The sequence below is a fragment of the Haliotis rufescens genome, unplaced genomic scaffold (genome assembly GCF_023055435.1).
Source record: "Haliotis rufescens isolate VD_foot unplaced genomic scaffold, xgHalRufe1.0.p SCAF_18, whole genome shotgun sequence".
NCBI lineage: Eukaryota > Metazoa > Mollusca > Gastropoda > Lepetellida > Haliotidae > Haliotis > Haliotis rufescens.
Genome location: NW_025963868.1, coordinates 17190644 through 17216085, shown reverse-complemented (window position 1 = coordinate 17216085; position 25442 = coordinate 17190644). Strand labels below are relative to the sequence as shown.

The following is a 25442-nucleotide window of genomic DNA, read 5'->3' as shown; positions in this document are numbered from 1 at the left end:
AGTGGGGTATCTTTGTTCAACTGTGACATTGTGTCTTAGTGAGCAGCTGAACTAACATTATAATTAATGTTAAAAGTCCAAGCTAGTACAAGCAGGCATGCACATTCAACAGTGTTAGAAATTGGCACTAGTCCTATAGTCCTTACCAAACTGCCCAATAGTTAAGATGTCGTAAGGACTAATAGAAACTTGCCCTTTTTTGGTTTCACAATATGTTATCATAAAAAGGAATAGTGGAAAAAAACTGTTTAGTTTTTATCGCTGTATGATAAGATCCCAAGGTGCCAGGCATCTTAACAGCAGAAAAGAACAGGTCCTCATGCAGTGACCAAGGGGGAGCGATGCTGACAAGCACCTCTGGGTCGTCAGTATCAGGGAGAACTCTCAGGTTTTATGTAGTGTTTCCCGCTATAAATCTGGCTTCTGTGAGATAACTGAAATACTGTTGAAAATCAGAGAAAATGAGTAACTAACCTGCTAACACTACTCACTCATCATGATCATCGTCAAAAACCTTGTTCCTTTCATTATGTTTTGCATGCCGTGTTACTGTAGAAATGTTTTCCAAAATAAAGGCACAACTTTTATCTAAATCGACTGAAACAACAGGTATGATTAATTTTTATTACGGCTTTTCGGTTATATCAGCCTTTCTTCAGTCTAACAGCGATGCAAGCACTCTCACCACAGGCACCTGAACACAGCAAAATTACAATGAACAGTAAAAGGAAATTATTCCAGGTAAGATGTGAGGACACTCTCACCTTTTCGCAAACACGTAGTATCATCACTTGAAAGTGATCCATAAACACATCAGCGTTAGAAATTGGCCCTGGTCTTGTAGTCCTTGCCAAACTGCTCAACAGTTAAGGTATAGGGACTAGTAGAAATTTGCCCTTTTTAAGTGTTTTGCTATATGTAATCATTATAACTACTAGTGGACTAAACATGTTAGTTTCTAATGCTGCACATGTTCATGATAGTTGGAATTGTACAATTGATTTTGTTTATGCATATAGAAGGGTTTTGTTACATTCATTTTAACCAATACACAGCGTTCCCGCTGGCTGCTGAAACTGCCGGTCCTTGTGGACTGGCAACTCTAAAAATTACCAGCCCCCCCCTAAATTTTGCCAGTCCCAACTTTCAACAATTAAAAAACATATGAAAATTATTCATGTTCAGTGCAAAGATGCCATCTCTGCAGTCACAATTTTCTCTTTATTTTTTAATATTTTCAGACAAAATCGCTACAACTGGATATTTAACCTAGAAATAGATAAGGGGAAACCCTGATGGTAACAGACAAGATGACTTTGTTCGAAAAATGTACTTATATCTGAATATATGAATATCTCTGACTTTTTGTTCAACAACAAAGATTTATAAGTACTTTATTTGCCAGTCCACAGGGACTGGCAGTCACATGAATTACCGGTCCAAGCCTAATTTTTCTGGTAAAAAACTGGTAATTACCGGTAAACGGGAACACTGATACATAAATGACATTGACCAACAGCATGCTTTAATAGTTTTGGCCAGTTACAAGAATCCGACTTGTTTCCATTATTCCATAGATGCAAACTTATATACCAGTGATCAAGTGGGAATTCCTTTGGTACGCATTAAGGTGTTAATGTATCACATAATATCACATATAAATAACAAAGAACAAATCTCTCAGTACATTGGATTCAAATATTCTGAACATCAATGGTCTAAAATAGAATGCTGATATTTGAGTTTTTGCAGTGAACACTGTGTGTACACATTTCAACACTAGCAGTATACCAGTTCAGAGTTATTGCATTCCCAGGATCAGAGATGTAGTAAGCCACATAATTTGGAAATTGTGTATCACTAGTACTACCACATCAAAGATCAGACACAAAACTTATAACCCCAGCAGGACTAATCAATGATTTGTAAGTCATATGCGATTTGTAATTGGAGTATAGGAAGGCCCTGTAGGTAAACGATTGTGGTATTTCAGTGAGATTTTCGTGCAGTCTATCACAATTCATGTGTTGGAGTATTTTATAAATGTCTTTGGCATTGTTTTCTTAATGATAGCTTTTAATGGCCATACTGTCAAAGGAGACAGTTTTACACAGAAGTAGTCAAACCAATTGTCAACTACATGTTGATTTTGAAATGCAAAATCTATCCGCCAAATCCTCCAGTAACATTCCCAATCTTAGCCTCATGAGAACTAAGAAGAACTCAGCTATCAATCTCAAGGTGTGTGGATGACCTTCTTATTCCAATTCAGTAGAATAATTACCCCTAGTAGTATGAATCCATCTCATCAAATACCACTTTAAATACACTCACCTGGTCACAATGGGGTTTGCATTTTTGTTGCACTTTTGTTGAAAAATCAAGTGCAATTAAAGTGCTCAGTGGTGTAAGAAAATAAAAGGACGATATTAGCATGTTTATGCCTGAAAAGGTTTTTTCTTAATTTCATCTGCTTTTGTCTGAAACTCATCACAAACATCCCATGGGTTTAAGGACACTACAAAATGCTATATATTATTGAAGAAATATAAAAAGTCTCTTGAAATGGACAGTTTATTCAACAAAACAATCAGGGGAGGTATGAGTTCCATTTGACTGGACACTATTGGGCCTATTGCAAAGTTAACAGCCTTTTTTTCCTGTCTGAGAAAGCAGACGAAACATGACTGAAATTATGTTAATAAGCTGAAAATATCAGTTTCTCTTCTGAAAATATCTGGTAATCAATATCCAGTAAGTCTTATCAAATCCTTTAAAAACTTCTAGATAGAAGTATGTAATAAACTTGTAAGCCAATAAGTGCAAAGATAAATATCTAGGCAACTGACTTGCCTGTACTTAGGGCTACGGACACTACATTTTGCAAAGTGTCTAATCAGTGTACAGACAAACTGTAATAAGATAAAAATTAATGTTAAATGTTAAATGTTAAATGACAACTTTTTGTCTTTGGAAACTACTCAAGATAAAGTAAAACATTTAAACATCTAATAATCTGGGGCTACAGACACTACATTTTGTAAAATGTCCCAAATATTCAAAACCAAATGAATAGAGTAAAGGACAAAAAGTCAGATTTGTGTAGGTTTACATATTACATGCAATACCTCCTTTGGTTAAGTTACTAACTGAACTGTTCAGTCAAAATACCAGGTATTAAAAAAGGGGCTATGGACATTTGTTTTCCTGTGCCACAGTTGTCTGTGCAAGGAAATTCAAACAACTCCACCAGAGAAAAGTAGCTTGGGATAACCTGTAAAATATAATACAGACCCAACAGTCAGCTGTTGTTAGGTACTACAATAGCCATAGGGCTAGGGACACTACACAACATATGCAGAAAATAGCAGTGTTTGACACACACCTGCCAACATGATTAAGATCATACCTGATAATCATGCCAATTTTCACAAAGTTGGCATTCCGAATGTTAAAAAAAACAATGAAACAGCAAAAGAGGTCTTTTCACAAGAGGAGACATCTTCATATGTTAGCACAGGCTTACTACACTGAATTTCCCCATCTACCATTTTCGGTTTTGTTATAGCCCTTGATATATCATGTTTCAATGTTTGAATTGACAGGGTCACACATAAATTATCAAAGATATCTGTCTGATTGGATGCATCGATGGCGGAAGGAAGTAAATCAGCCTGTTCAGTTTAGTTTAACATGACGGAGTTAGAGGGGTGATTGTAATATATAAAGTTCAAGAGTTGGTATATAAAAGTTATACATAGGTAGGGAAGGGGGAAAAGTAGGTAGGTTTTTCTTTCAATTAAGTTAATGAAGTTTCCGCTTGTTGTTTTTGTGAAAACAAACTTTGGATCAACCTTTACTCTTTGTGTTTTATCTATTATTGAACTGATAGGTCGGTCAGGGGCCTCATGGGACATATAGACAAAAGAAAACTCAGCAGCGAGAAGAGAATACAAAGCAAATCTGCAGTAAAATATCAGACCATTTGCCATAAATTTATGGATCTACTGTCACTGGGCACCGTTTGGGGACGTCTGAGAGCGCCTATCACATGATCATAGTGATAACCAAGAAACGCATGTGCAGGAGAGACTGGTGGAGCAGACACGACACCAAGCATCCCAAAATTGGATGTGACTTGAACACTGAATCACAACAGTAGATGTGACTTGAACACTGAATCACAACAGTAGATGTGACTTGAACACTAAATCACAACAGTAGATGTGACTTGTACACTGAATCACAACAGTAGATGTGACTTGAACACTGAATCACAACAGTAGATGTGACTTGTACACTGAATCACAACAGTAGATGTGACTTGAACACTGAATCACAACAGTAGATGTGACTTGTACACTGAATCACAACAGTAGATGTGTGACTTGTACACTGAATCACAACAGTAGATGTGACTTGAACACTGAATCACAACAGTAGATGTGACTTGAACACTGAATCACAACAGTAAGTGTGACTTGAACACTGAATCACAACAGTAGATGTGACTTGAACACTGAATCACAACAGTAGATGTGACTTAAACACTGAATCACAACAGTAGATGTGACTTGAACACTGAATCACAACAGTAGATGTGACTTGAACACTGAATCACAACAGTAGATGTGACTTGAACACTGAATCACAACAGTAGATGTGACTTGTACACTGAATCACAACAGTAAGTGTGACTTGAACACTGAATCACAACAGTAGATGTGACTTGAACACTGAATCACAACAGTAGATGTGACTTGTACACTGAATCACAACAGTAAGTGTGACTTGAACACTGAATCACAACAGTAGATGTGACTTGAACACTAAATCACAACAGTAGATGTGACTTGAACACTGAATCACAACAGTAGATGTGACTTGAACACTGAATCACAACGGTAGATGTGACTTGAACACTGAATCACAACAGTAAGTGTGACTTGAACACTGAATCACAACAGTAGATGTGACTTGAACACTGAATCACAACAGTAGATGTGACTTGTACACTGAATCACAACAGTAGATGTGACTTGAACACTGAATCACAACAGTAAGTGTGACTTGAACACTGAATCACAACAGTAGATGTGACCTGAACACTGAATCACAACAGTAAGTGTGACTTGAACACTGAATCACAACAGTAGATGTGACTTGAACACTGAATCACAACAGTAAGTGTGACTTGAACACTAAATCACAACAGTAGATGTGACCTGAACACTGAATCACAACAGTAGATGTGACTTGAACACTGAATCACAACAGAAGATGTGACTTGAACACTGAATCACAACAGTAGATGTGACTTGAACACTGAATCACAACAGTAAGTGTGACTTGAACACTGAATAACAACAGTAGATGTGACTTGTACACTGAATCACAACAGTAGATGTGACTTGAACACTGAATCACAACAGTAGATGTGACTTGTACACTGAATCACAACAGTAGATGTGACTTGAACACTGAATCACAACAGTAGATGTGACTTGAACACTGAATCACAACAGTAAGTGTGACTTGAACACTAAATCACCACAGTAGATGTGACTTGTACACTGAATCACAACAGTAGATGTGACCTGAACACTGAATCACAACAGTAAGTGTGACTTGAACACTGAATTACAACAGTAGATGTGACTTGAACACTGAATCACAACAGTAGATGTGACTTGAACACTGAATCACAACAGTAGATGTGACTTGAACACTGAATCACAACAGTAAGTGTGACTTGAACACTAAATCACAACAGTAGATGTGACTTGAACACTGAATCACAACAGTAGATGTGACTTGAACACTGAATCACAACAGAAGATGTGACTTGAACACTGAATCACAACAGTAGATGTGACTTGAACACTGAATCACAACAGTAAGTGTGACTTGAACACTGAATCACAACAGTAGATGTGACTTGTACACTGAATCACAACAGTAGATGTGACTTGAACACTGAATCACAACAGTAGATGTGACTTGTACACTGAATCACAACAGTAGATGTGACTTGAACACTGAATCACAACAGTAGATGTGACTTGAACACTGAATCACAACAGTAAGTGTGACTTGAACACTGAATCACAACAGTAGATGTGACTTGAACACTGAATCACAACAGTAGATGTGACTTGTACACTGAATCACAACAGTAGATGTGACTTGAACACTGAATCACAACAGTAAGTGTGACTTGAACACTGAATCACAACAGTAGATGTGACCTGAACACTGAATCACAACAGTAAGTGTGACTTGAACACTGAATCACAACAGTAGATGTGACTTGAACACTGAATCACAACAGTAAGTGTGACTTGAACACTAAATCACAACAGTAGATGTGACCTGAACACTGAATCACAACAGTAGATGTGACTTGAACACTGAATCACAACAGAAGATGTGACTTGAACACTGAATCACAACAGTAGATGTGACTTGAACACTGAATCACAACAGTAAGTGTGACTTGAACACTGAATAACAACAGTAGATGTGACTTGTACACTGAATCACAACAGTAGATGTGACTTGAACACTGAATCACAACAGTAGATGTGACTTGAACACTGAATCACAACAGTAGATGTGACTTGTACACTGAATCACAACAGTAGATGTGACCTGAACACTGAATCACAACAGTAGATGTGACTTGTACACTGAATCACAACAGTAGATGTGACTTGAACACTGAATCACAACAGTAGATGTGACTTGAACACTAAATCACCACAGTAGATGTGACTTGTACACTGAATCACAACAGTAGATGTGACCTGAACACTGAATCACAACAGTAAGTGTGACTTGAACACTGAATTACAACAGTAGATGTGACTTGAACACTGAATCACAACAGTAGATGTGACTTGAACACTGAATCACAACAGTAGATGTGACTTGAACACTGAATCACAACAGTAAGTGTGACTTGAACACTAAATCACAACAGTAGATGTGACCTGAACACTGAATCACAACAGTAGATGTGACTTGAACACTGAATCACAACAGAAGATGTGACTTGAACACTGAATCACAACAGTAGATGTGACTTGAACACTGAATCACAACAGTAAGTGTGACTTGAACACTAAATCACAACAGTAGATGTGACTTGTACACTGAATCACAACAGTAGATGTGACTTGAACACTGAATCACAACAGTAGATGTGACTTGTACACTGAATCACAACAGTAGATGTGACTTGAACACTGAATCACAACAGTAGATGTGACTTGAACACTGAATCACAACAGTAAGTGTGACTTGAACACTAAATCACCACAGTAGATGTGACTTGTACACTGAATCACAACAGTAGATGTGACCTGAACACTGAATCACAACAGTAAGTGTGACTTGAACACTGAATTACAACAGTAGATGTGACTTGAACACTGAATCACAACAGTAGATGTGACTTGAACACTGAATCACAACAGTAGATGTGACTTGAACACTGAATCACAACAGTAGATGTGACTTGAACACTGAATCACAACAGTAAGTGTGACTTGAACACTGAATCACGACAGTAGATGTGACTTGTACACTGAATCACAACAGTAGATGTGACTTGAACACTGAATCACAACAGTAGATGTGACTTGAACACTAAATCACAACAGTAGATGTGACTTGTACACTGAATCACAACAGTAGATGTGACTTGAACACTAAATCACAACAGTAGATGTGACTTGTACACTGAATCACAACAGTAGATGTGACTTGAACACTAAATCACAACAGTAGATGTGACTTGTACACTGAATCACAACAGTAAGTGTAACTTGAATCATATGACTTACTTTTAAGTCAAACTTAATGAGAGAATTTCCATCTAGTATGTCAATACATATTAGCATACAAGTGTAGTTATTCAGCTATCAAAACATTAACAACATTGGGATTCGGAACCTGGTCTTTGTATGTGCACAGTTTCAAGAAAGAGTCAAAGTCAAACTTGTTTCCATGGAAACATGAAAAATATAATTGTATTAAAATTCCTAAATAGCAAAAGGCACCACTCCAGCCCTAGATTAATATATGTACCATGTTTGGGTGATAAATGTTGAATAGTTTTTGAGTTCCATTCAGGAAACAACACCTACCGTTTCTGCTAAGTCCAACTTGTCTCCATGTGGAAACATCAAATTTTGAAAAATTCCTAAATAGCAAAAGGCACCACTTCAGCCCTTGGTTAATGCACGTACCAGGTTTGGACGAAAAATCTTTCACAGTTTCCAAGTGGTGCTCCAGAAACTGCACCTTTTTTGCCATGATACAATAGGGGTAGCCTAGGAGGTATGTTTAGTGGCATATTTACCAATCCAGGAACACACAGAACGAAACGTGCAAATGTTGATCAATGACTTGTTATCCTTTAACTGATAATGTCTTTCGGTGAACTCATTATTTAGTGTTATTGAAAACCAGATTTCCTCATAACATATGGGTACAAATGATATTGTGTGCTAAACATACCACATGAAACAATCTTTAAAAATAACTTACATCACCCACTGTGGCTTTTCCAGCTAGAACAGTGCCTGTAAGAACAGTCCCTTGTCCTCTGATAGCAAAGCAATGGTCGACAGAGAAGATGAAGTTTCCCAGTGGGCTGCGAAGTGGTAAATATGTGTGTTGAACCAACAAGGAGATTAGATCATTCATTCCTTCAGATGTCATTTCCTGGAATAAAACAGCACAGTACATTATGCAAGCTAAATAGCTAGAGAGTTGACAGGTTTCCCTGATATATGATTGTTGTCAATAGTTTGTTCAAAAAACTGTTATCAAAAGATAAAAATTATCAATCCTTGTCAACAGTTTGTGAATAATTTCAACATAATTTGGCCTTGTCAAAGCCTTGTTTTGGCCATGTCAATCAGACATAGAATATTGGGTAGTTATTTTGACTTTGTCAGTTTGGACATTTTTGTATTACTTTAAGGAGTTGATTCCCAAGTTGAAAGGTGAAGGGTTACATACAAAAAGATTTCGTGAAATCAGTAAGTAACCACACAAGATCAATAAATAATCAACAAATGATACTGAAACACAGGATTTAGTTAACAGTTATAAATGGCAATATATTTAGTCTAATTTAGTCAGTGCACTCATGATTGTCCAGAATTAGTCACAGTTGAATATCTAGAGTGAGGCATATACTCTGTTCTTGAATCTAGGATTCAGGATTGGAAGCAGCCATAAAGGTTGGTGTTAAAAAATTCAAGTCGAAGAAGGACCTGGAATTCCCCTCATCTTCGCTCTTATATAGATACAACTGGCCTTCTGGAAATGCCTCAAACCAGGGAGTCATTTCCCAAAGTTACAACAGTGAAGCTCTCTATGCTGGGAGGGTAAAGAAGGTGTCAAGTGCTGGACAAAGTTGAGACAATGTAAACACTAAGGGGAGGTCACTCTATGTTATGAGATGCCATGGGAATATACTTGACATTTTATTAGCGCTTCATTTTTCTCCCACTAATAATCATCCAAAATAAACTTACGACAAAACTGCCACATGATACTCCTCCTCAAGAAAGAAAATTTTAACATCGTAACATTTTCTTTAAAACAGACATGCAATTTCAATGATAAAATTGTTTTCATAACAAACCCTATTACATATGTTAATGAACATAAAATATGTTTCCATCATACAATGCATGATTAGCAAAACTGCATTTGTGGACTGATATAATCAATATTACAAAGAAAACAGACTTCACTTTCGCATCAAACGGCTGCCCCCTGTCCTTGACCAACTACAGTACCTAAGAACACAACCTGGGCCTGAGCACTTGGCCAGTATTGCCTGTGATAGAATAGGTCTTCAGCAACCCAAGCATGCTTGTCGTCAGAGGCGACTAAAGGGATCTGCCGTCATATAGCTGGAAAATTGCTATGTGCGGCAAATGATCGTCCCACTCAATTGAAAGGCTGAGAGTGTCATCAATGTAAGTCTCTGTACATTCTCTGGCAAAGTGACATCATTGATGAGGTAGCTGGTGCATTTGTTACCCAGATGGCACACCTTTGTACTGATAAAGTCCATCTGGTGCAGCAAAAGCAGAAATCGTCTTTCCCTGTTCAGTTAATGCAATCTGATAACACCCCTTTAAAAGGTCAAATTCTGTTAATACCAAGTTCCTTATCTCTTGTTTGTTCCACCTGAAGCAAAACATTGTCCACTTTTGACTGCATAGTACCGATATATAGAGACACAAGATGGCATTTTTTCACGAAACTTGAAGGGGGAATGGGAACATCATACTTGTATTATACTTACTCAATTATACTTAAAGTTAAAGCACAGAAGGGTAATGACCAACATCTAGGAAAGCACTAAGTTCACCTACATTGTCCTTGCTTCCTGTGCATGCAGATACTGCTATTACTGGGCTGTCTTTGAAACGTGTTGTCTCAAGCGTTTTCAGCATGCGCTTTTTCATCTGTTTTTAAACAAGAAAATGGGTAGTTAGTTGCATAACATAACTATACAAAGGCGCAAATTCAAATGAACTCACACAAAATTAAAGTACAATTTAACATGACACCCTCCGTCTTCAATTCTGGCAATCCCAATACAAAGAAAGATGTATACCATGTCAGGCAGTTAATGGCAGACATCAAAACAATAGTTAGCTTTGTAAATCTTTTCTAATAATACTACCTCTAATATTACATCATTACCTGTATTTTGGATGCAAATTTTCAGACTTTCAACAGAAGTCCTCTTCACTATCAACTATACATAACTAGCTGTTCCCCTAATTGCACAAACAGCTCACACCTCTTACATGTGCAAAGGCTGGAAAATCCTCACTTCTTTCCAAACATATACCAACTGGAGGCAGATGATTGGAGAGGTGGGATGGAGTACTTTTGATGTTAGATGTTATAGAGGCAGTATTCTTAGAACTATTAACAAAAATAACTGTTATTTTTATCGTTCCTACGAATCCTCTACCTCTATTACATCATTGCCAGAATACACCAGAGAGATTGGCGGGTTCTGCGTCTATTACACTCCCTCTATAGTTGACAGTATATGAAAAAAACTCTTGTGATTCCTTCATATGATAACTGCTTCAAATTCTAATACAAGATAATTTCCATTGAATCACCTCTCAATGACTTGAAAATCAAGCAGTGGAATAAATCAGTTAAATATGTGATATCTTCTCTTGGATTACCATTATATTTGCTGATATTCATAGTTATGACATCATTAGAGTTTCTAAACCATCTCTTATTTTCAATTCTGACGTCACTTCCTGTCATTCGGTCACTTCCGGTCTGACGTCACCTTCCAGATTAGTGTCATCATTATCTATCTTGTTGACATCATATCCATTTCTTTATGACATCATTCCTGTTCTTGCATCACTTCCGGAATAAATGTCATCACTATGACCTCCTTTTCAATCTCATATGATGTCATTTATATGATGTCACTTCCAGTTGTGATGTCACATATGGTTTCACCTTCAAATATGGTTTCACCATCAAATCCAGTTTTGATGTCACTTCAGGTTCTGACATCACTTCTGGTCAATCTGATATCAAAGCTTGTGACTTAAGGCTTGATTCAGTTATTGCCCCCTGGTCTATCCTACACTCAGTAGCTAATAATGAGCAAAGGTCTATCTACCCTCTGAAACTGCCGGTGTCGGATCCTCACACCCCACCCCACCCCACCCATTTTTTTATCATAGAAGGATGAAAACTATTGGTAGAGAACAGTTTGAGCTGCCACCATACATCTTCCTGAGGCAAGTGAGTTAACTGACTATAAAAGTCCAGTTTCCATCCTTGCTGAACTAGGCTGGTATTATGGAGTTTCATTTTGGCTGGACTAACGAGTCTATGCATAGTCCAATCAAAATCGCGCAATGAAATCGATATCTGGTTCGTAAACTGTGGCGCAGATTTTGGTCGGTTGCAGGATTTGCAAAGCATGTGCACCGCCAACTCGTTGTCAACAGATATTTTCCAAACCTTTTCATGTTTTTAATCAAAGGTGCTCGCATGATTTGATGCACTTCGCGATGTCACAATATAAGATCTTGATTATCGATTAGATCGTCTTGACCGGGCACCACCGTAGGCCACCATAGGACCTGGGGTATAGATCCCTTGCAAATCTTGGGCTTGCTGACAAGTTGCTGCAATACTGGATTTGAACTAGCCAGCAACTGTGGCTATGGTAATATCTTGTCATATTCTTGCAGGGGCTGAATAGTCTCTTCCTATGTATTTCAGATATGGCCATGAGGTAATATCTGAGAGAACTAATCAACATAGTCTACAGTTGGGGCTAAGGCTTGGATGGTGTAATGTCTGTGGCCCAACGGCCTAAGAGAAGTTGACTGAATCTTTGCGATAAAGTTAGGTAGCGATCTGACATTAGTTGAGTTCCAATCATTAGCATGAGTGAGACTTGGCGAGTCCTAGACATGAATTTGCGATACACTAGCCACTGTAGCCATGGAAAGGAAGAGCTGATGGAATCTGAATGTAACGAAGTTGAAAGTCGCTACTTTATACGACTTGTAGGAACGTAAGGCTCAGCAAAACAGTACCAGCTCCATAGATGAGCCAATCACTCATCAGTAACTAATGGTAGAGGTTTGAGCATGGTGAGATGATGATCCTCCGTTAGTCATAAGATTTCACCGACACTGGATATAATTGTCTTGTACTGGCTTCATTTCTGATTTGGTTGTATGCAAACAAGATAAAATAGATGTTGAATCAGGAAAGTCATGTTAAGCAACCCCTATGAAAGTGAGTTCTTCAAATTATGAACTGTTCATGAACATCATGAACTGTTCAAGAATAAGAATCACAGGCCTTCTAACAATATTTCTTTGTCAATGTCCTTACCAGAAATGCAAGCTAAAACTTTGAGCAAGAAGAATGAGATTAAACACCAAATCTAGGAAGTGACAGTAACTTAGATGTACGTACTTTTAAAGGATTTAACAATTAAAATGTTCAGGTAGCTGTTTACATATGTATTTTGGAAGATATCATATAAGGTTAGTGGATTAAACTATAAAACAATATCGAAATAAACTATACAATGTGTTTATGCCGGAAGCACTAGTAGGCCTAGATAGCCGGACAATTTAAGCCGATCACTTGTAAATGTCACTGTTTTCACTCCTAACTGTCATTGCTTAATATTAAACTGATATAATCAATTGATTATAGCTGTAATGTAGCTATATTATACATGATTTTAACACACAAGATGTGTATGTATTAAGAGGAAATTCTATCTCACACACTTATACACTTATAATGTAATACGATTTCGGGAATGTGAGTGAAAACCAAAAACTACACACAATGAATACAAACACTTAAAGATTTTAACCAGACAATTTATTTGTCCTCAGAATGGACTTAAAACTCTGGGACAATATTCAGAGCTCGAGAAAAGCTGCGCTATTTGCGCAAAATACACATAAAATAAACTGAAATACACAAGACAAATCAAATCCTAGCGTACCAAATCTGCAAAAAAAACAATAAATATGCTATTGAAATAAACTTAAATGCATATCTCATAACTATTACATAAAACGATTGCGTATATTACAACTGTCAGATTAAATGATTGCGTATATTACAACTGTCAGATAAAATGATTACGTATATTACAACTGTCAGATAAAACGATTGCGTATATTACAACTGTCAGATAAAATGATTGCGTATATTACAACTGTCAGATAAAACAATTGCGTATATTACAACTGTCAGATAAAACGATTCGTATCAGCCTATGGCCAAATTCACTTACAGACATTTGGAAAAGCTTCTGTGAGGAACATACTGAAAGATGCCAATTGAAAAGCACATCATGTTTAGTCAATGTACATGTTGTATCTTAATAAGTTGCTGATTGGTGGTTAAAGAAATAAAAATATTTTAAAAAATGTCTTCACTGAGAGGAATCTACAAGCAGACGCAGACGAGTATACTACTATTCACATAGCTTAAATGATTAACAGGGATTGCTACGAAATAGTTTTTAAGTTAAATACCCAAATGTTAAGAAACAGGAAGGTATAAATTTGAATACCCTCTAAATTTTGTGGATACCCAAACAAAATAAAACTCCTGGGGAAAATACCAAAATAAGCAAAAGCTTATCTATAGCTCTGGCATTATGAAAATAATTTGTTGGGGAGGATACTCCCAAACCCCCTTGGGCACTCCATTCTTTTAAGGACCAATGCAAACACTCAACATATTTTCAATTTCAGAAGATGTCATTCGTCACTAGCACTGATAATGGTGTAGGTATTAGATAAATATCCCGAAGGAGCATGAATTGATAAGTTCAGAGACATATCATATTGACAGCATTTGATTATTCTCCTTGTAGTCCTTGAACTGCCGGTCCTGAATCTACGGTATACTGGTCAGGGTAGCAGTGAAGGGTGGTGTTGGAGTAGGCGTCCTCCGGGCGCTTGGATTGGAAGGTTTAGCTGAGAGATTTTGTCCGTTGATACTTGAAAATGTGCTGTTGTACACTTGGAGATGTGCCATAGTATACAACAGCACATTTCCAATTATCAAAGATTATTTTGGTGATAGTTCTCGGCACAAAATTGATCAATGGATCATTGTGCACACACACGATATTCCCCCTCAGTTCCCTGGAATGTATTCAGCCCTAGCTGCTGCAAAGTTAATAGTCCAGGGTTTGAAATTATTAGTGCCATCGTGCCGAGGGCACACCTAACACTGTAATGGCACGGTGAATTCCTTACCTGCGTGCCCCTATGGCACACTTAATTTATCGATGAAAGTGACTGATGAGTATTTCTGTTGATAATCATGACTCGTATGTAAAAATAATTTTTATAAGTATGTGCGAAAACGATGATCAACATGACTGAACTCTTTTAACACCGAGTCCCCAGACACCGCAGGCCAGAAGACTGGCCAAGCTGTAGTCACGTCAAAATAGTGTTTAACTTTTATGAACCTACCTGTCATATCATTCATTTATTACATCTGTCACGTTTCACAATGTCTGAAATACGTATTTTATTTCAATTAATTATTTTTTATCGAAAGATTAAAAGATTATTTACTAGATCTATTTCCCGCAATCTTATTGGGTCCACATCAAACATGTCAAAGAGCAAAATAAAAAACATGTCAATGAAATCTTTAAATATATTTTACAAAGTAAAAAAAAAAATCAACAAAATTTTATCTAAAAGTTGTCAAACTTACATCTAAGTTATTATTTTTATCTCTTCGTGCAATCGCGTGTAATGTGAGTCAAATGACATCTCAGCTTTTGGCGCCTCGATTTCTCCGCACGGACAATACAGCTCGTTTTAAAAAAACTTTTTGACAAAATCTTAAATTCATCATACACAAGGACGGTACCATTGCTGTAATTTGATTGGTTGCCTTAGGTCACGTGCTCAAATTTGACCAATCACAAATCTTGATGCAGATTTCGGCAAGGAAGCATCATTAGAAACCAATAAAATTGAATGTTACAGTAATTTAGGCGAGTTTACTATCATGTAGATGACAAAATAATCTTTATTGATAATGGTGTGAGACTATTATAATTAGTATTGCAGTATTTAACAAAGATTCAAAGGCAACGAGTAACCAGAAATGAGTATTGAGTGATGTGTGTTTGAATTTTGTGATAATATAAGTATAATTTGACTTGTGGATGCCTAGTGTTTTTTAAGGACCTGGTACTGTAGCATTCAGTGTCTTCAGAGTTTGGGTTTCCTTACAAGTAAGTCCACTCAGTATGTCACTGAGTCACTGTGTCACACAGACACTAGATTAACAAGACGCCTCTATCTTTAATTGAAGAATAGGTTGTTATGTAAGTAGAATAGTAAGTATGTAGGTTGATTTATTTGATGTAGTTTGTTTAGAGTTTCCCTGGGGAAGAAGTAGGGTAATGACTAAGAGGATTAGGCATAAAAATATGTAGTAAATAATAGAGATATTCAGACCATAATCATAGATAAAATGTACATTATGTCATCTGCTATATGGTATAATTATAGATATATGACATAAATATGGGTTTGCGCCAAAAATCATAAATGAAATAACTAATGATCATACTTAAAAAAATTTGGTACCAAGCAAAAGGGGAAATCCTGATGAATGTAAAAATATTTATTTCAGGAGCGATAATAGGAAGATATTCGTCTGTAAGGATGTGAAAATTAAGAGTTGTGGTGTAATTATTTCAGAAAAATTCAGATTTGTTGCATTTCTGGAGTCAAAATCAGAAATTTGCAAACGCCCCAGTTTTGTTTATGGCACTAAACTAATTTTTAACATATATCCTTTTCATACACCTCTGTAACCAAGGACGTTCATTGCAAGTTAGTGGCTGTTATTGAAAATCATAATCTGCACTTATGCAGATAATACATTTACACCATTTTGCTCACTTGGACAAAGACAAAATGTGTCCACTTTCAAATGATATGCTTTAGGGCACCAACAAATCTTAGTTGTAGGGTTCACAATGTTAAGAAATACATGTGTAAATATATATTTTGAAATATATCCTTTGCATGGAAAACATAGCGACAACAATGACAGCAGTTGATATGTTTCCGTACGATGAGGTCCAGCTGAAGAAGAAGATGTGTGGCTAATACCATCACACAGCGTCCACATGACTACAGAAGTGATTATGTCACAGACCATGACATTACTGCTAGCTCGTAACATCTGAAGACGTCACTGGGAGGCATTTTTGTGACAAGTGGGCCACTTTAGACGAAGTAATGCAGGATAAGTATACAAAAATAAAATATATATCTAGCATATATAACTTATCCTGCATTACTTCTTAATGCATCTTTATCGGACCGTATGGCAGGGGGCATACCTTCAAATACGGTCCTCAGTGACAGAAACTCTCTAATGGATCACAGCAGTCGTTGAGCGCATCACTTCTTCAGATCTTAAACTACTTCGACCAATCCTGTCCACGTGCTGTGTCTGGCGTGCGAACACTGCACGAGTCTCTGGAGAGGAGCATTTTAATGGCGACAAGGACTGGTGACCTGCTGGGTTCTGACCAGAGATCTAAAACTATGAACACTTTGAACATCTTCCAAGATCACATCCCACAGGTAGTGGCTTGCGAAGACAGTGTCTGACCTTACAAAAACATTCATCCATGATGGCTCCAAGGGGATCAAATACTGTGTAGAGCCATCGTCAATGCAACCACTTAAATTTCATGAGCCTGAAGGATGACAGCTCACAACCATAATGATATAGTGTTGCAGTTAGCTTTGGGCATGGAGGTCACAGATACGGGAATATAAAAGCCATTTCCGAGCACCACACAAAGTCTACAGCTCCCTTAAGATGAGTCAGGTGTGCAGATGAAACCTGCTTGGCATTGGATGTGGTAGCCGGCTGTTCAGATGGATAAGTAAGATGGAAAACCCCGGTAGAGGTAGTGGATTACTTCCTGCAAGACTTCAGAGATCTATGAACCACCCTCTCGCTGGTCACCAAGGTGCGATCACAATCAGAGCGAGGCTCTTGGTTGCCCTGATCTTCTGCATCGCCCTGGGAAGAAGTACTGGGGGCGGAATAGCTCTTTGCCCTTCCCACAGGATGCTGAATGTGTCCCCAAGCTTGCGACTCTTGGATCAGGAGACGGAAGGTGTGATCTGGTAGTTCTGACAAGTTGTGACGAGGTCACTGTTGAGATGACCTAGGCCCTGACACACAAGATAACAATTGCAAAAGTGAGCGTGGCTCACTAATACCCCTGACCCGCCTAGTGTGTCAGTAGTCACAAATTAAATAGCTAGGATAGGGTTAAGGTTTGAAAAATTCATAAAAAAATGGAAAATTAATAAAAACAATTTATTTTCTTTTGACTGCACCCCTTTATATGACACAGATTATATGTACTAAGGTTGAGATGAATCCACTGAATAGTTTAAGAGAAATCGCACGGACAAAGTTTTCGGACGGACGGACAGACAGATGGACAGACGGACGGACGGACGGAACCTTGGTATAACTATATACCCCTGACATTTTGTCGGGGGTATAAAAACCTCAGAAGGAAGCTTCCATTCCAGGTAGCTACCCTGCCTTGCCCAGATATATCGTCTGCCAGAACATTCCGACATCCAGGACCAGAACAGGTAGAAAATATCAAATATAAACTTTCTCACAATTTCAGCATATCTATAAAACATACTTCATAAAAGCCTATTAACTATACCAATATTGTATACTCATATGGCAATGACAACGGAATATTTAAAGAACAAAATTTAAATTTATCAAAATATGCTGAAAATGGCTAATAGTTTTGGTTGGTTAGGGGCAATTTAATGTCATCACATTTGTCACCACATTTGAAAAGTGGTGTACCAATCAAATGTGCCACAACAGTCACACACTGCTCAGCTTATCCTCTCAGACTTACATCTCCATCTGAGAAGCTCTTGGCATGACTTAGAAGCTTGTGGTAGTGTGGTCCACCAAGGCTCATAGCCTTTGCTACCGATATTGCCCATCCGCTCTCAGTTAAAGAGGTATGCAAAAGCTACATTTTGAAGCTGTCAAACATATATTGGTGCAGTCCAGACACAAAGGATGGGGATCCTAGCCACACTTGTCACTGTGGTACTGAGTCCAAGGGGGCCTAAATCTGCAATGAAGCAGAAGGTGTAATCACAATGCGTACAACCATGATTGTGTGTGTGTATGTGTGTGTTGGTGTGAGACACATCTATTCTGTGAAACAATGCAATGGCCAGGACAATGACATCAGTATCAACTGTTCGAATCAAACTCAGACGTGCAATAAGGGTTGTGTGTCAGTTTCTTAATCTGAACATGGATGCAGATCATTGACAACTGACCCTTTGTTATATAGAACCTGTTTGCTGAAAGTGCGTATACTTTGTTTATCCCAACATGCTTATGAAAAAACTTGTTAAGCCAATAACTAAAATACAGTTGTCTTGTTCTCATCAATTCTCAGAAATGCATGTGTGAAGAATTTTGCTGTTTGGTTGAATGCAGCATGTGACTCTTTTTCCTTGTTTGCTTCTTGCTGTTGACCTGAAACTGTACTCATCCCTACTGGGTATTGGATTTGGTGGCCATATTAGATTTGTTTAGGTGGACCCATATTTGAAGATATAGAGAATGTCATTACCCACAACTGTGCCAAGTTGCATGCTCTTATCACAAAGTACACAATTTTTCACGAAACAGCTCCACTTGAGGGGGTAGAGCAACGGATGGGTCCTGATGTCATGTGAGGGGCCAGGAACTGCTGCATCAGAAGCAAGTGTAGTCGACCTCAGCTCATCACATCCTGGGCTGTTTTTAGCAATCGTAGGCCGGTGCAGGAGCAGATTGATCTCCAAGATATTTGTGACGTCTGGTCCTGCCCTGTAAATGACGACCCCCGAGAGGTGGGTACCCTGTAGCATATGACGATTCTGTCATACGGCGAGTCAGTCACAAATTTTTGATGATCTTCAAGTTAGGGTACAGATCATGTCTACCAGAAGCCACATGAAAGAAATTCTATGAGAGTAATATCGTCCTCTCCATGGAATTGCTCAGCAATTCGACAGGGAAAGTGCTTGAGGGCTTCCCCTGTTCGAAAGCCGATTGCATGTCCAGCAACTGTTCTGATCTCGTGAGGGTTGCCCTGGGGGGATCCAATCCAGCGGTCTCATATGCCTGTGGAAAAAGAGCACGTAACCACAAGGATATCGTGTTATGGCTAACTTCTGTCTGCGAGGTCATCCCGAGTGCGTGCCACAGACGTGTTGATCAGCGTAGCCTTCAGTGTGGTCATCAGCGTCTGGAATACTGTTGTCCCTGAAGTATTCACCAGCACCTGTACAGGTGAGATGTCAATGTAGATAGAAGAGACGAAGGGGAGGCCGATCTTAGAGAGGTAGATGCTGGTTGGGGCTTCCAGCCCACAGAAGATGAACTTAAATGGGTAATTGGAACCACAACACACCTGATACTTGCCATGATACCACAATTGCAAAAAATAGTAGGTAAGACATAAATCACAAAAAACAAATAGTGCTGAATAACACGCAAAGGATGTCAATGGATTGTAGCTTGAGAACTCAAACAGGACTGTTCAGTCTGTGTGACAGCAGTAATGTGATGGTCATGTGACATCATCATTTCCGTGGTCATGTGAGCGATGTGTGATGGGATTAGCCACACAACTAGTTGAAACTACTACTTCTTCAGCGGGACCTGATAAACTTCTTGATTCTGTCAAAACAATCAGTAAATGAATTAAAGAGTAATGCATGATAAGTTGAAAAATCAATCAATTAGGTCCTACCTTCTCAAAACTAGCAGATCTTTTTTCGCTTGGTAAAAGATCCATCTTGTTTATCACAACAATCATTTTGTGGCAGAGTATCTCTCCGATGACAAGGCACTCTGCTGTTTGAGTCTGCATTCCTTTCACAACGTCCACCACCAGTAACATCATGTCTATTATCTGTGCACCTGGAACATGTCAAGGTTAACATACTGATGTTTTATCCCACAATATTTGATAGTTGTCAAATATATCTCATTGACAACCACTGTCCAGAGTAACTATTAATTCACAAGATAAAAAAACAACCCTTTAATTCACGAGGTAAGAAAAGAAAAGTTCTTGCAAGTACTTGTTTGACCCTTCACTGACATTTTTCAAGGCCCACATCACTTTAAGTCCTATGCATGTCGTTGCCTAATAAGGAAGTTCCATCTGGATGGTGTTGTCATATGCAGTGCAACTATAAATCAGAAAGTTCCATGCCTGCAACTCACATGAAAGATGTTTACATTACTTGCAAAAACAGAAGCAGGCCAATCCCCACCGTGCCTCTAGCATCTATAGTAACAAAGTCATAAGCACTGTAAGTAATGACATAAACACTACTGTAGAGAGTGAGTCACAACACATCTGATTCAGTCATTCATGTCCAATGCAGTACAACTTTGAACAAAGAGTCATGTGCTAAAAGCTACCTAAATAACAAAGTTCTCTGCACTTCTGGTTCAATAACATCACTTTCAGTTGGAGAAATAGTCCTGTGCCTGTAGCTACCCTAATAAACTTATAAGCAGTCCGACCAAATGACCTTATCCTTCAATCTTGGTCATTATCTGCCAAGAGATCAAACATATATAGTTTCATCACATTAGTATAATCTAAATATTTTTTTACATTTGTATCCCTATCCTGCCTTACTCCTTAATGCATCTTTATCAGATGGCATGGCCTGTGGGCATACCTTCAGCTGTGATCCATATTAAAGTTAAACCCTCGTCAAGGTCCAGTGAAACCGCACCTCATACAAGTGATGACCTGAACACCTGTAACCATTTCTGTCATCAGGAAACGGGAGTCGATGCAAAAAGGAAAAAACCCGAATAGGTGACAGAAATAGAATGAGGCGGGTAGCCAAAACCTAGAACTTACCTAAGAGCGAATGCAGAACGCAGAAGAGCCCTCTAATCTGGGGTGATAAACATAAGAGAGTTTGACGGGCCCCACTCGGGGTATCGAAGAACCGTCGGCGTTGGCGTTGGCGTCGGCGTTGGCGTCGGCGTCAACATCTACGACCATTCCCGAGAGCGAATGCTGAACGCAGGAGAGCCCTCTAGTCTGGGGTAATAAACACCAGAGTGGTCGATGGGTTCCGCTCAGGGTATCGGAGAGTCGTTGGCGTCAGCATCGGCATCAACATCTATGACCATTCCTGTCATCAGGAAATGAGAGTCGACGCAAATAGGAAAACACGAATATATGACAAAAACATTGACCAAAGAGGAACGCAGTAGAGCCCTCTAGTCTGGTCGAGGTCAGGGTATCAGACAATCAGTGGCGTCGACAATTGGTGAGCCAGGGAGCCAAAACTCTGAAGGCTGGCGACATCTTTCTTGGCCTCATCACGGAGGTAATGGCTGGCGAAGACAGCGTGAGATCACCAATAACAGCCTTCCATGATCGACTTTGAAGGAGCAGTTACTGTGAAGAGCCATGGTAGATGTGACCGCCCTGATCTCGTGTGGGTTGTTAGCCTTGAGGGGGGAGCCCAATCCAGCGGCTTTATAAGCTTGGAGGATGACCGCCCGGAGCCACTAGGAAATAGTATTCAGTCTGACCTCTGACTGCGATGTACAGATCCTACGCAGGCGGTGTGAACTGATCTTCAAAATGAGTTAGGTGATTTTCATCATTCTCCGATCAACCGAGACAGCAATCACAGAAGAAGAGAGAGTAGAGCTTTTCAAAGTGTGCTGCGCAAATAAAGGAGAAACTCAGCCAGAAACTGAGGTGGCGCTGTCAACGGATCCTGGTGTTTGTCTGAGCAGAGGGCCTGGAAGGACCACCCTTTGTCGATATACAGTCCCCATGCAGACGGACCATAGGCTAAAGAAATAGCCTTGGCCGTTCAAGCCGAATAGCCCGTGGCTCCTCCTTCTGATGGCAAGGGAGGCGTAGGAGACCGCAAAAGGGCATTGGTAGAGCTGAGGAAGGGAGTCTCCGAGTTGTAGGCCTTATCAGGGTGTCGACGAGCACGTTGAGTGAGGTGTGTTCTCGATACTCATATGAGTTGAAGGAGCACAATGACAAAGGACTGCAACATCGGCACTGCGTTGTGAAAGTACAGGGCATCGTAGAATCAAGGCAGAAGGGGCAGGCCCCAACCAGATATGTTCCCGCGGCAGCAAGTGCGGTGAGACATAATGTCTGGAATTTAAGCAAAAACATAACGATGTGGCTAAGCCACAACGGGAATCATAATTTTTATTTGATTCAAGTTTATGAGAGCAAACAATTACCAAAATGGCAGTGAAAAAATAAAGCTTAAAAAATAGATAAATTTAGTGTATTACCTATGCCAAATAAAGAATTCAAAATGCAAAACATGAAAGTATGTGGCCATCGCAGAAATGGCGGGGAAAAAACCAAAATGGCGGGAACATGAAAACGCCCATAAATTAGTGTGACTAGAGCCAAAAATGAGCAATAAACATTACAAATTACGAAAGGGAAGACCTCAAAGGTAACAGACCATACACAGGCAACAATATAGCAGCATACGATGAATGCAGAAACACGCAAAGCATAGAAACAATAAGCTTAAATTTCCACAAGGGATACAAAGTACGTCCGTCCGAGGAGGTGACAAAGCAGTTATGTGTTTTGATGTGACGTCATGACTTCTGGGTCACGTGACGACTGTTGGAGGGTGCTGCCGCTACTGGTTGGAACAAATTTTCTACAGCTGCTGGATCTCACACAGTTTGTCTCTCTGTCAGAAAACAGCAGTAAATCCTTTAAGGAGTAATGCAGGATAAGTTAAAGTTTTACAATTTTAACCATTCAGAATGGTTAGTGTAAGAAGGTTTATGTAATGTGGCAGATGCATCTTATTGAATTACACAGTCATGTACATATAAGTTTGTATTATTGTATTACACAGTCATGTACATATAGTTTGTATTATTGTATTACACAGTCATGTACATATAGTTTGTATTATTGTATTACACAGTCATGTACATATAGTTTGTATTATTGTATTATACAGACATGTACATATTAGTTTGTATTATTGTATTACACAGTCATGTACAGATAGTTTGTATTATTGTATTATACAGACATGTACATATTAGTTTGTATTATTGTATTACACAGTCATGTACATATAGTTTGTATTATTGTATTACACAGTCATGTACATATTAGTTTGTATTATTGTATTACACAGTCATGTACATATAGTTTGTATTATTGTATTACACAGATATGTACATATTAGTTTGTATTATTGTATTACACAGGCATGTACATATAGTTTGTATTATTGTATTATATAGACATGTACATATTAGTTTGTATTATTGTATTACACAGTCATGTACATATAGTTTGTATTATTGTATTATACAGACATGTACATATTAGTTTGTATTATTGTATTACACAGTCATGTACATATAGTTTGTATTATTGTATTATACATTCATGTACATATAGTTTGTATTATTGTATTAAACAGTCATGTACATATTAGTTTGTATTATTGTATTATACAGTCATGTACATATAGTTTGTATTATTGTATTATACAGACATGTACATATTCGTTTGTATTATTGTATTACACAGTCATGTACATATAGTTTGTATTATTGTATTACACAGTCATGTACATATAGTTTGTATTATTGTATTATACATTCATGTACATATAGTTTGTATTATTGTATTAAACAGTCATGTACATATTAGTTTGTATTATACATTCATGTACATATTAGTTTGTATTATTATATCATACAGTCATGTACATATTAGTTTGTATTATTGTATTACACAGTCATGTACATATTAGTTTGTATTATTGTATTACACAGTCATGTACATATAGTTTGTATTATTGTATTATACAGTCATGTACATATTAGTTTGTTTTATTGTATTATACAGTCATGTACATATATTTTGTATTATTGTATTATACAGTGATGTACATATTAGTTTGTATTATTGTATTACAGTCATGTACATATTAGTTTGTATTACACAGTCATGTACATGAAGTTTGTATTATTGTATTACACAGTCATGTACATATAGTTTGTATTATTGTATTATACAGTCATGTACATATTAGTCTGTATTATTGTATTAAACAGTCATGTACATATAAGTTTGTATTATTGTATTATACAGTCATGTACATATTAGTCTGTATTATTGTATTAAACAGTCATGTACATATTAGTTTGTATTATTGTATTACACAGGCATGTACATATAGTTCGTATTATTGTATTATACAGACATGTACATATTAGTTTGTATTATTGTATTACACAGTCATGTACATATAGTTTGTATTATTGTATTATACAGACATGTACATATTAGTTTGTATTATTGTATTACACAGTCATGTACATATAGTTTGTATTATTGTATTATACATTCATGTACATATAGTTTGTATTATTGTATTAAACAGTCATGTACATATTAGTTTGTATTATTGTATTATACAGTCATGTACATATAGTTTGTATTATTGTATTATACAGACATGTACATATTAGTTTGTATTATTGTATTATACAGTCATGTACATATAGTTTGTATTATTGTATTATACAGACATGTACATATTCGTTTGTATTATTGTATTACACAGTCATGTACATATAGTTTGTATTATTGTATTACACAGTCATGTACATATAGTTTGTATTATTGTATTATACATTCATGTACATATAGTTTGTATTATTGTATTAAACAGTCATGTACATATTAGTTTGTA

The 25442-nt window shown here is 37.7% G+C and overlaps 1 protein-coding gene across 3 annotated transcripts in view; it reads right to left on the bottom strand.

Moving 5' to 3' along the window:
• LOC124126066 (selenocysteine-specific elongation factor-like) overlaps nt 1-25442 on the bottom strand; it is a 77213-nt gene that overhangs the window by 39551 nt on the left and 12220 nt on the right. For all 3 annotated transcript variants that reach the window (XM_048398302.1, XM_048398303.1, XM_046489491.2), the window contains exons 2-4: nt 20435-20604; nt 10404-10496; nt 8554-8730 (exon numbers count right to left, since the gene is read on the bottom strand). In XM_048398302.1, the coding sequence (XP_048254259.1) occupies nt 8554-8730; nt 10404-10496; nt 20435-20587 (423 nt within the window). In that variant the 5' untranslated portion in view covers nt 20588-20604. The remainder of the gene's footprint in view (nt 1-8553; nt 8731-10403; nt 10497-20434; nt 20605-25442) is intronic.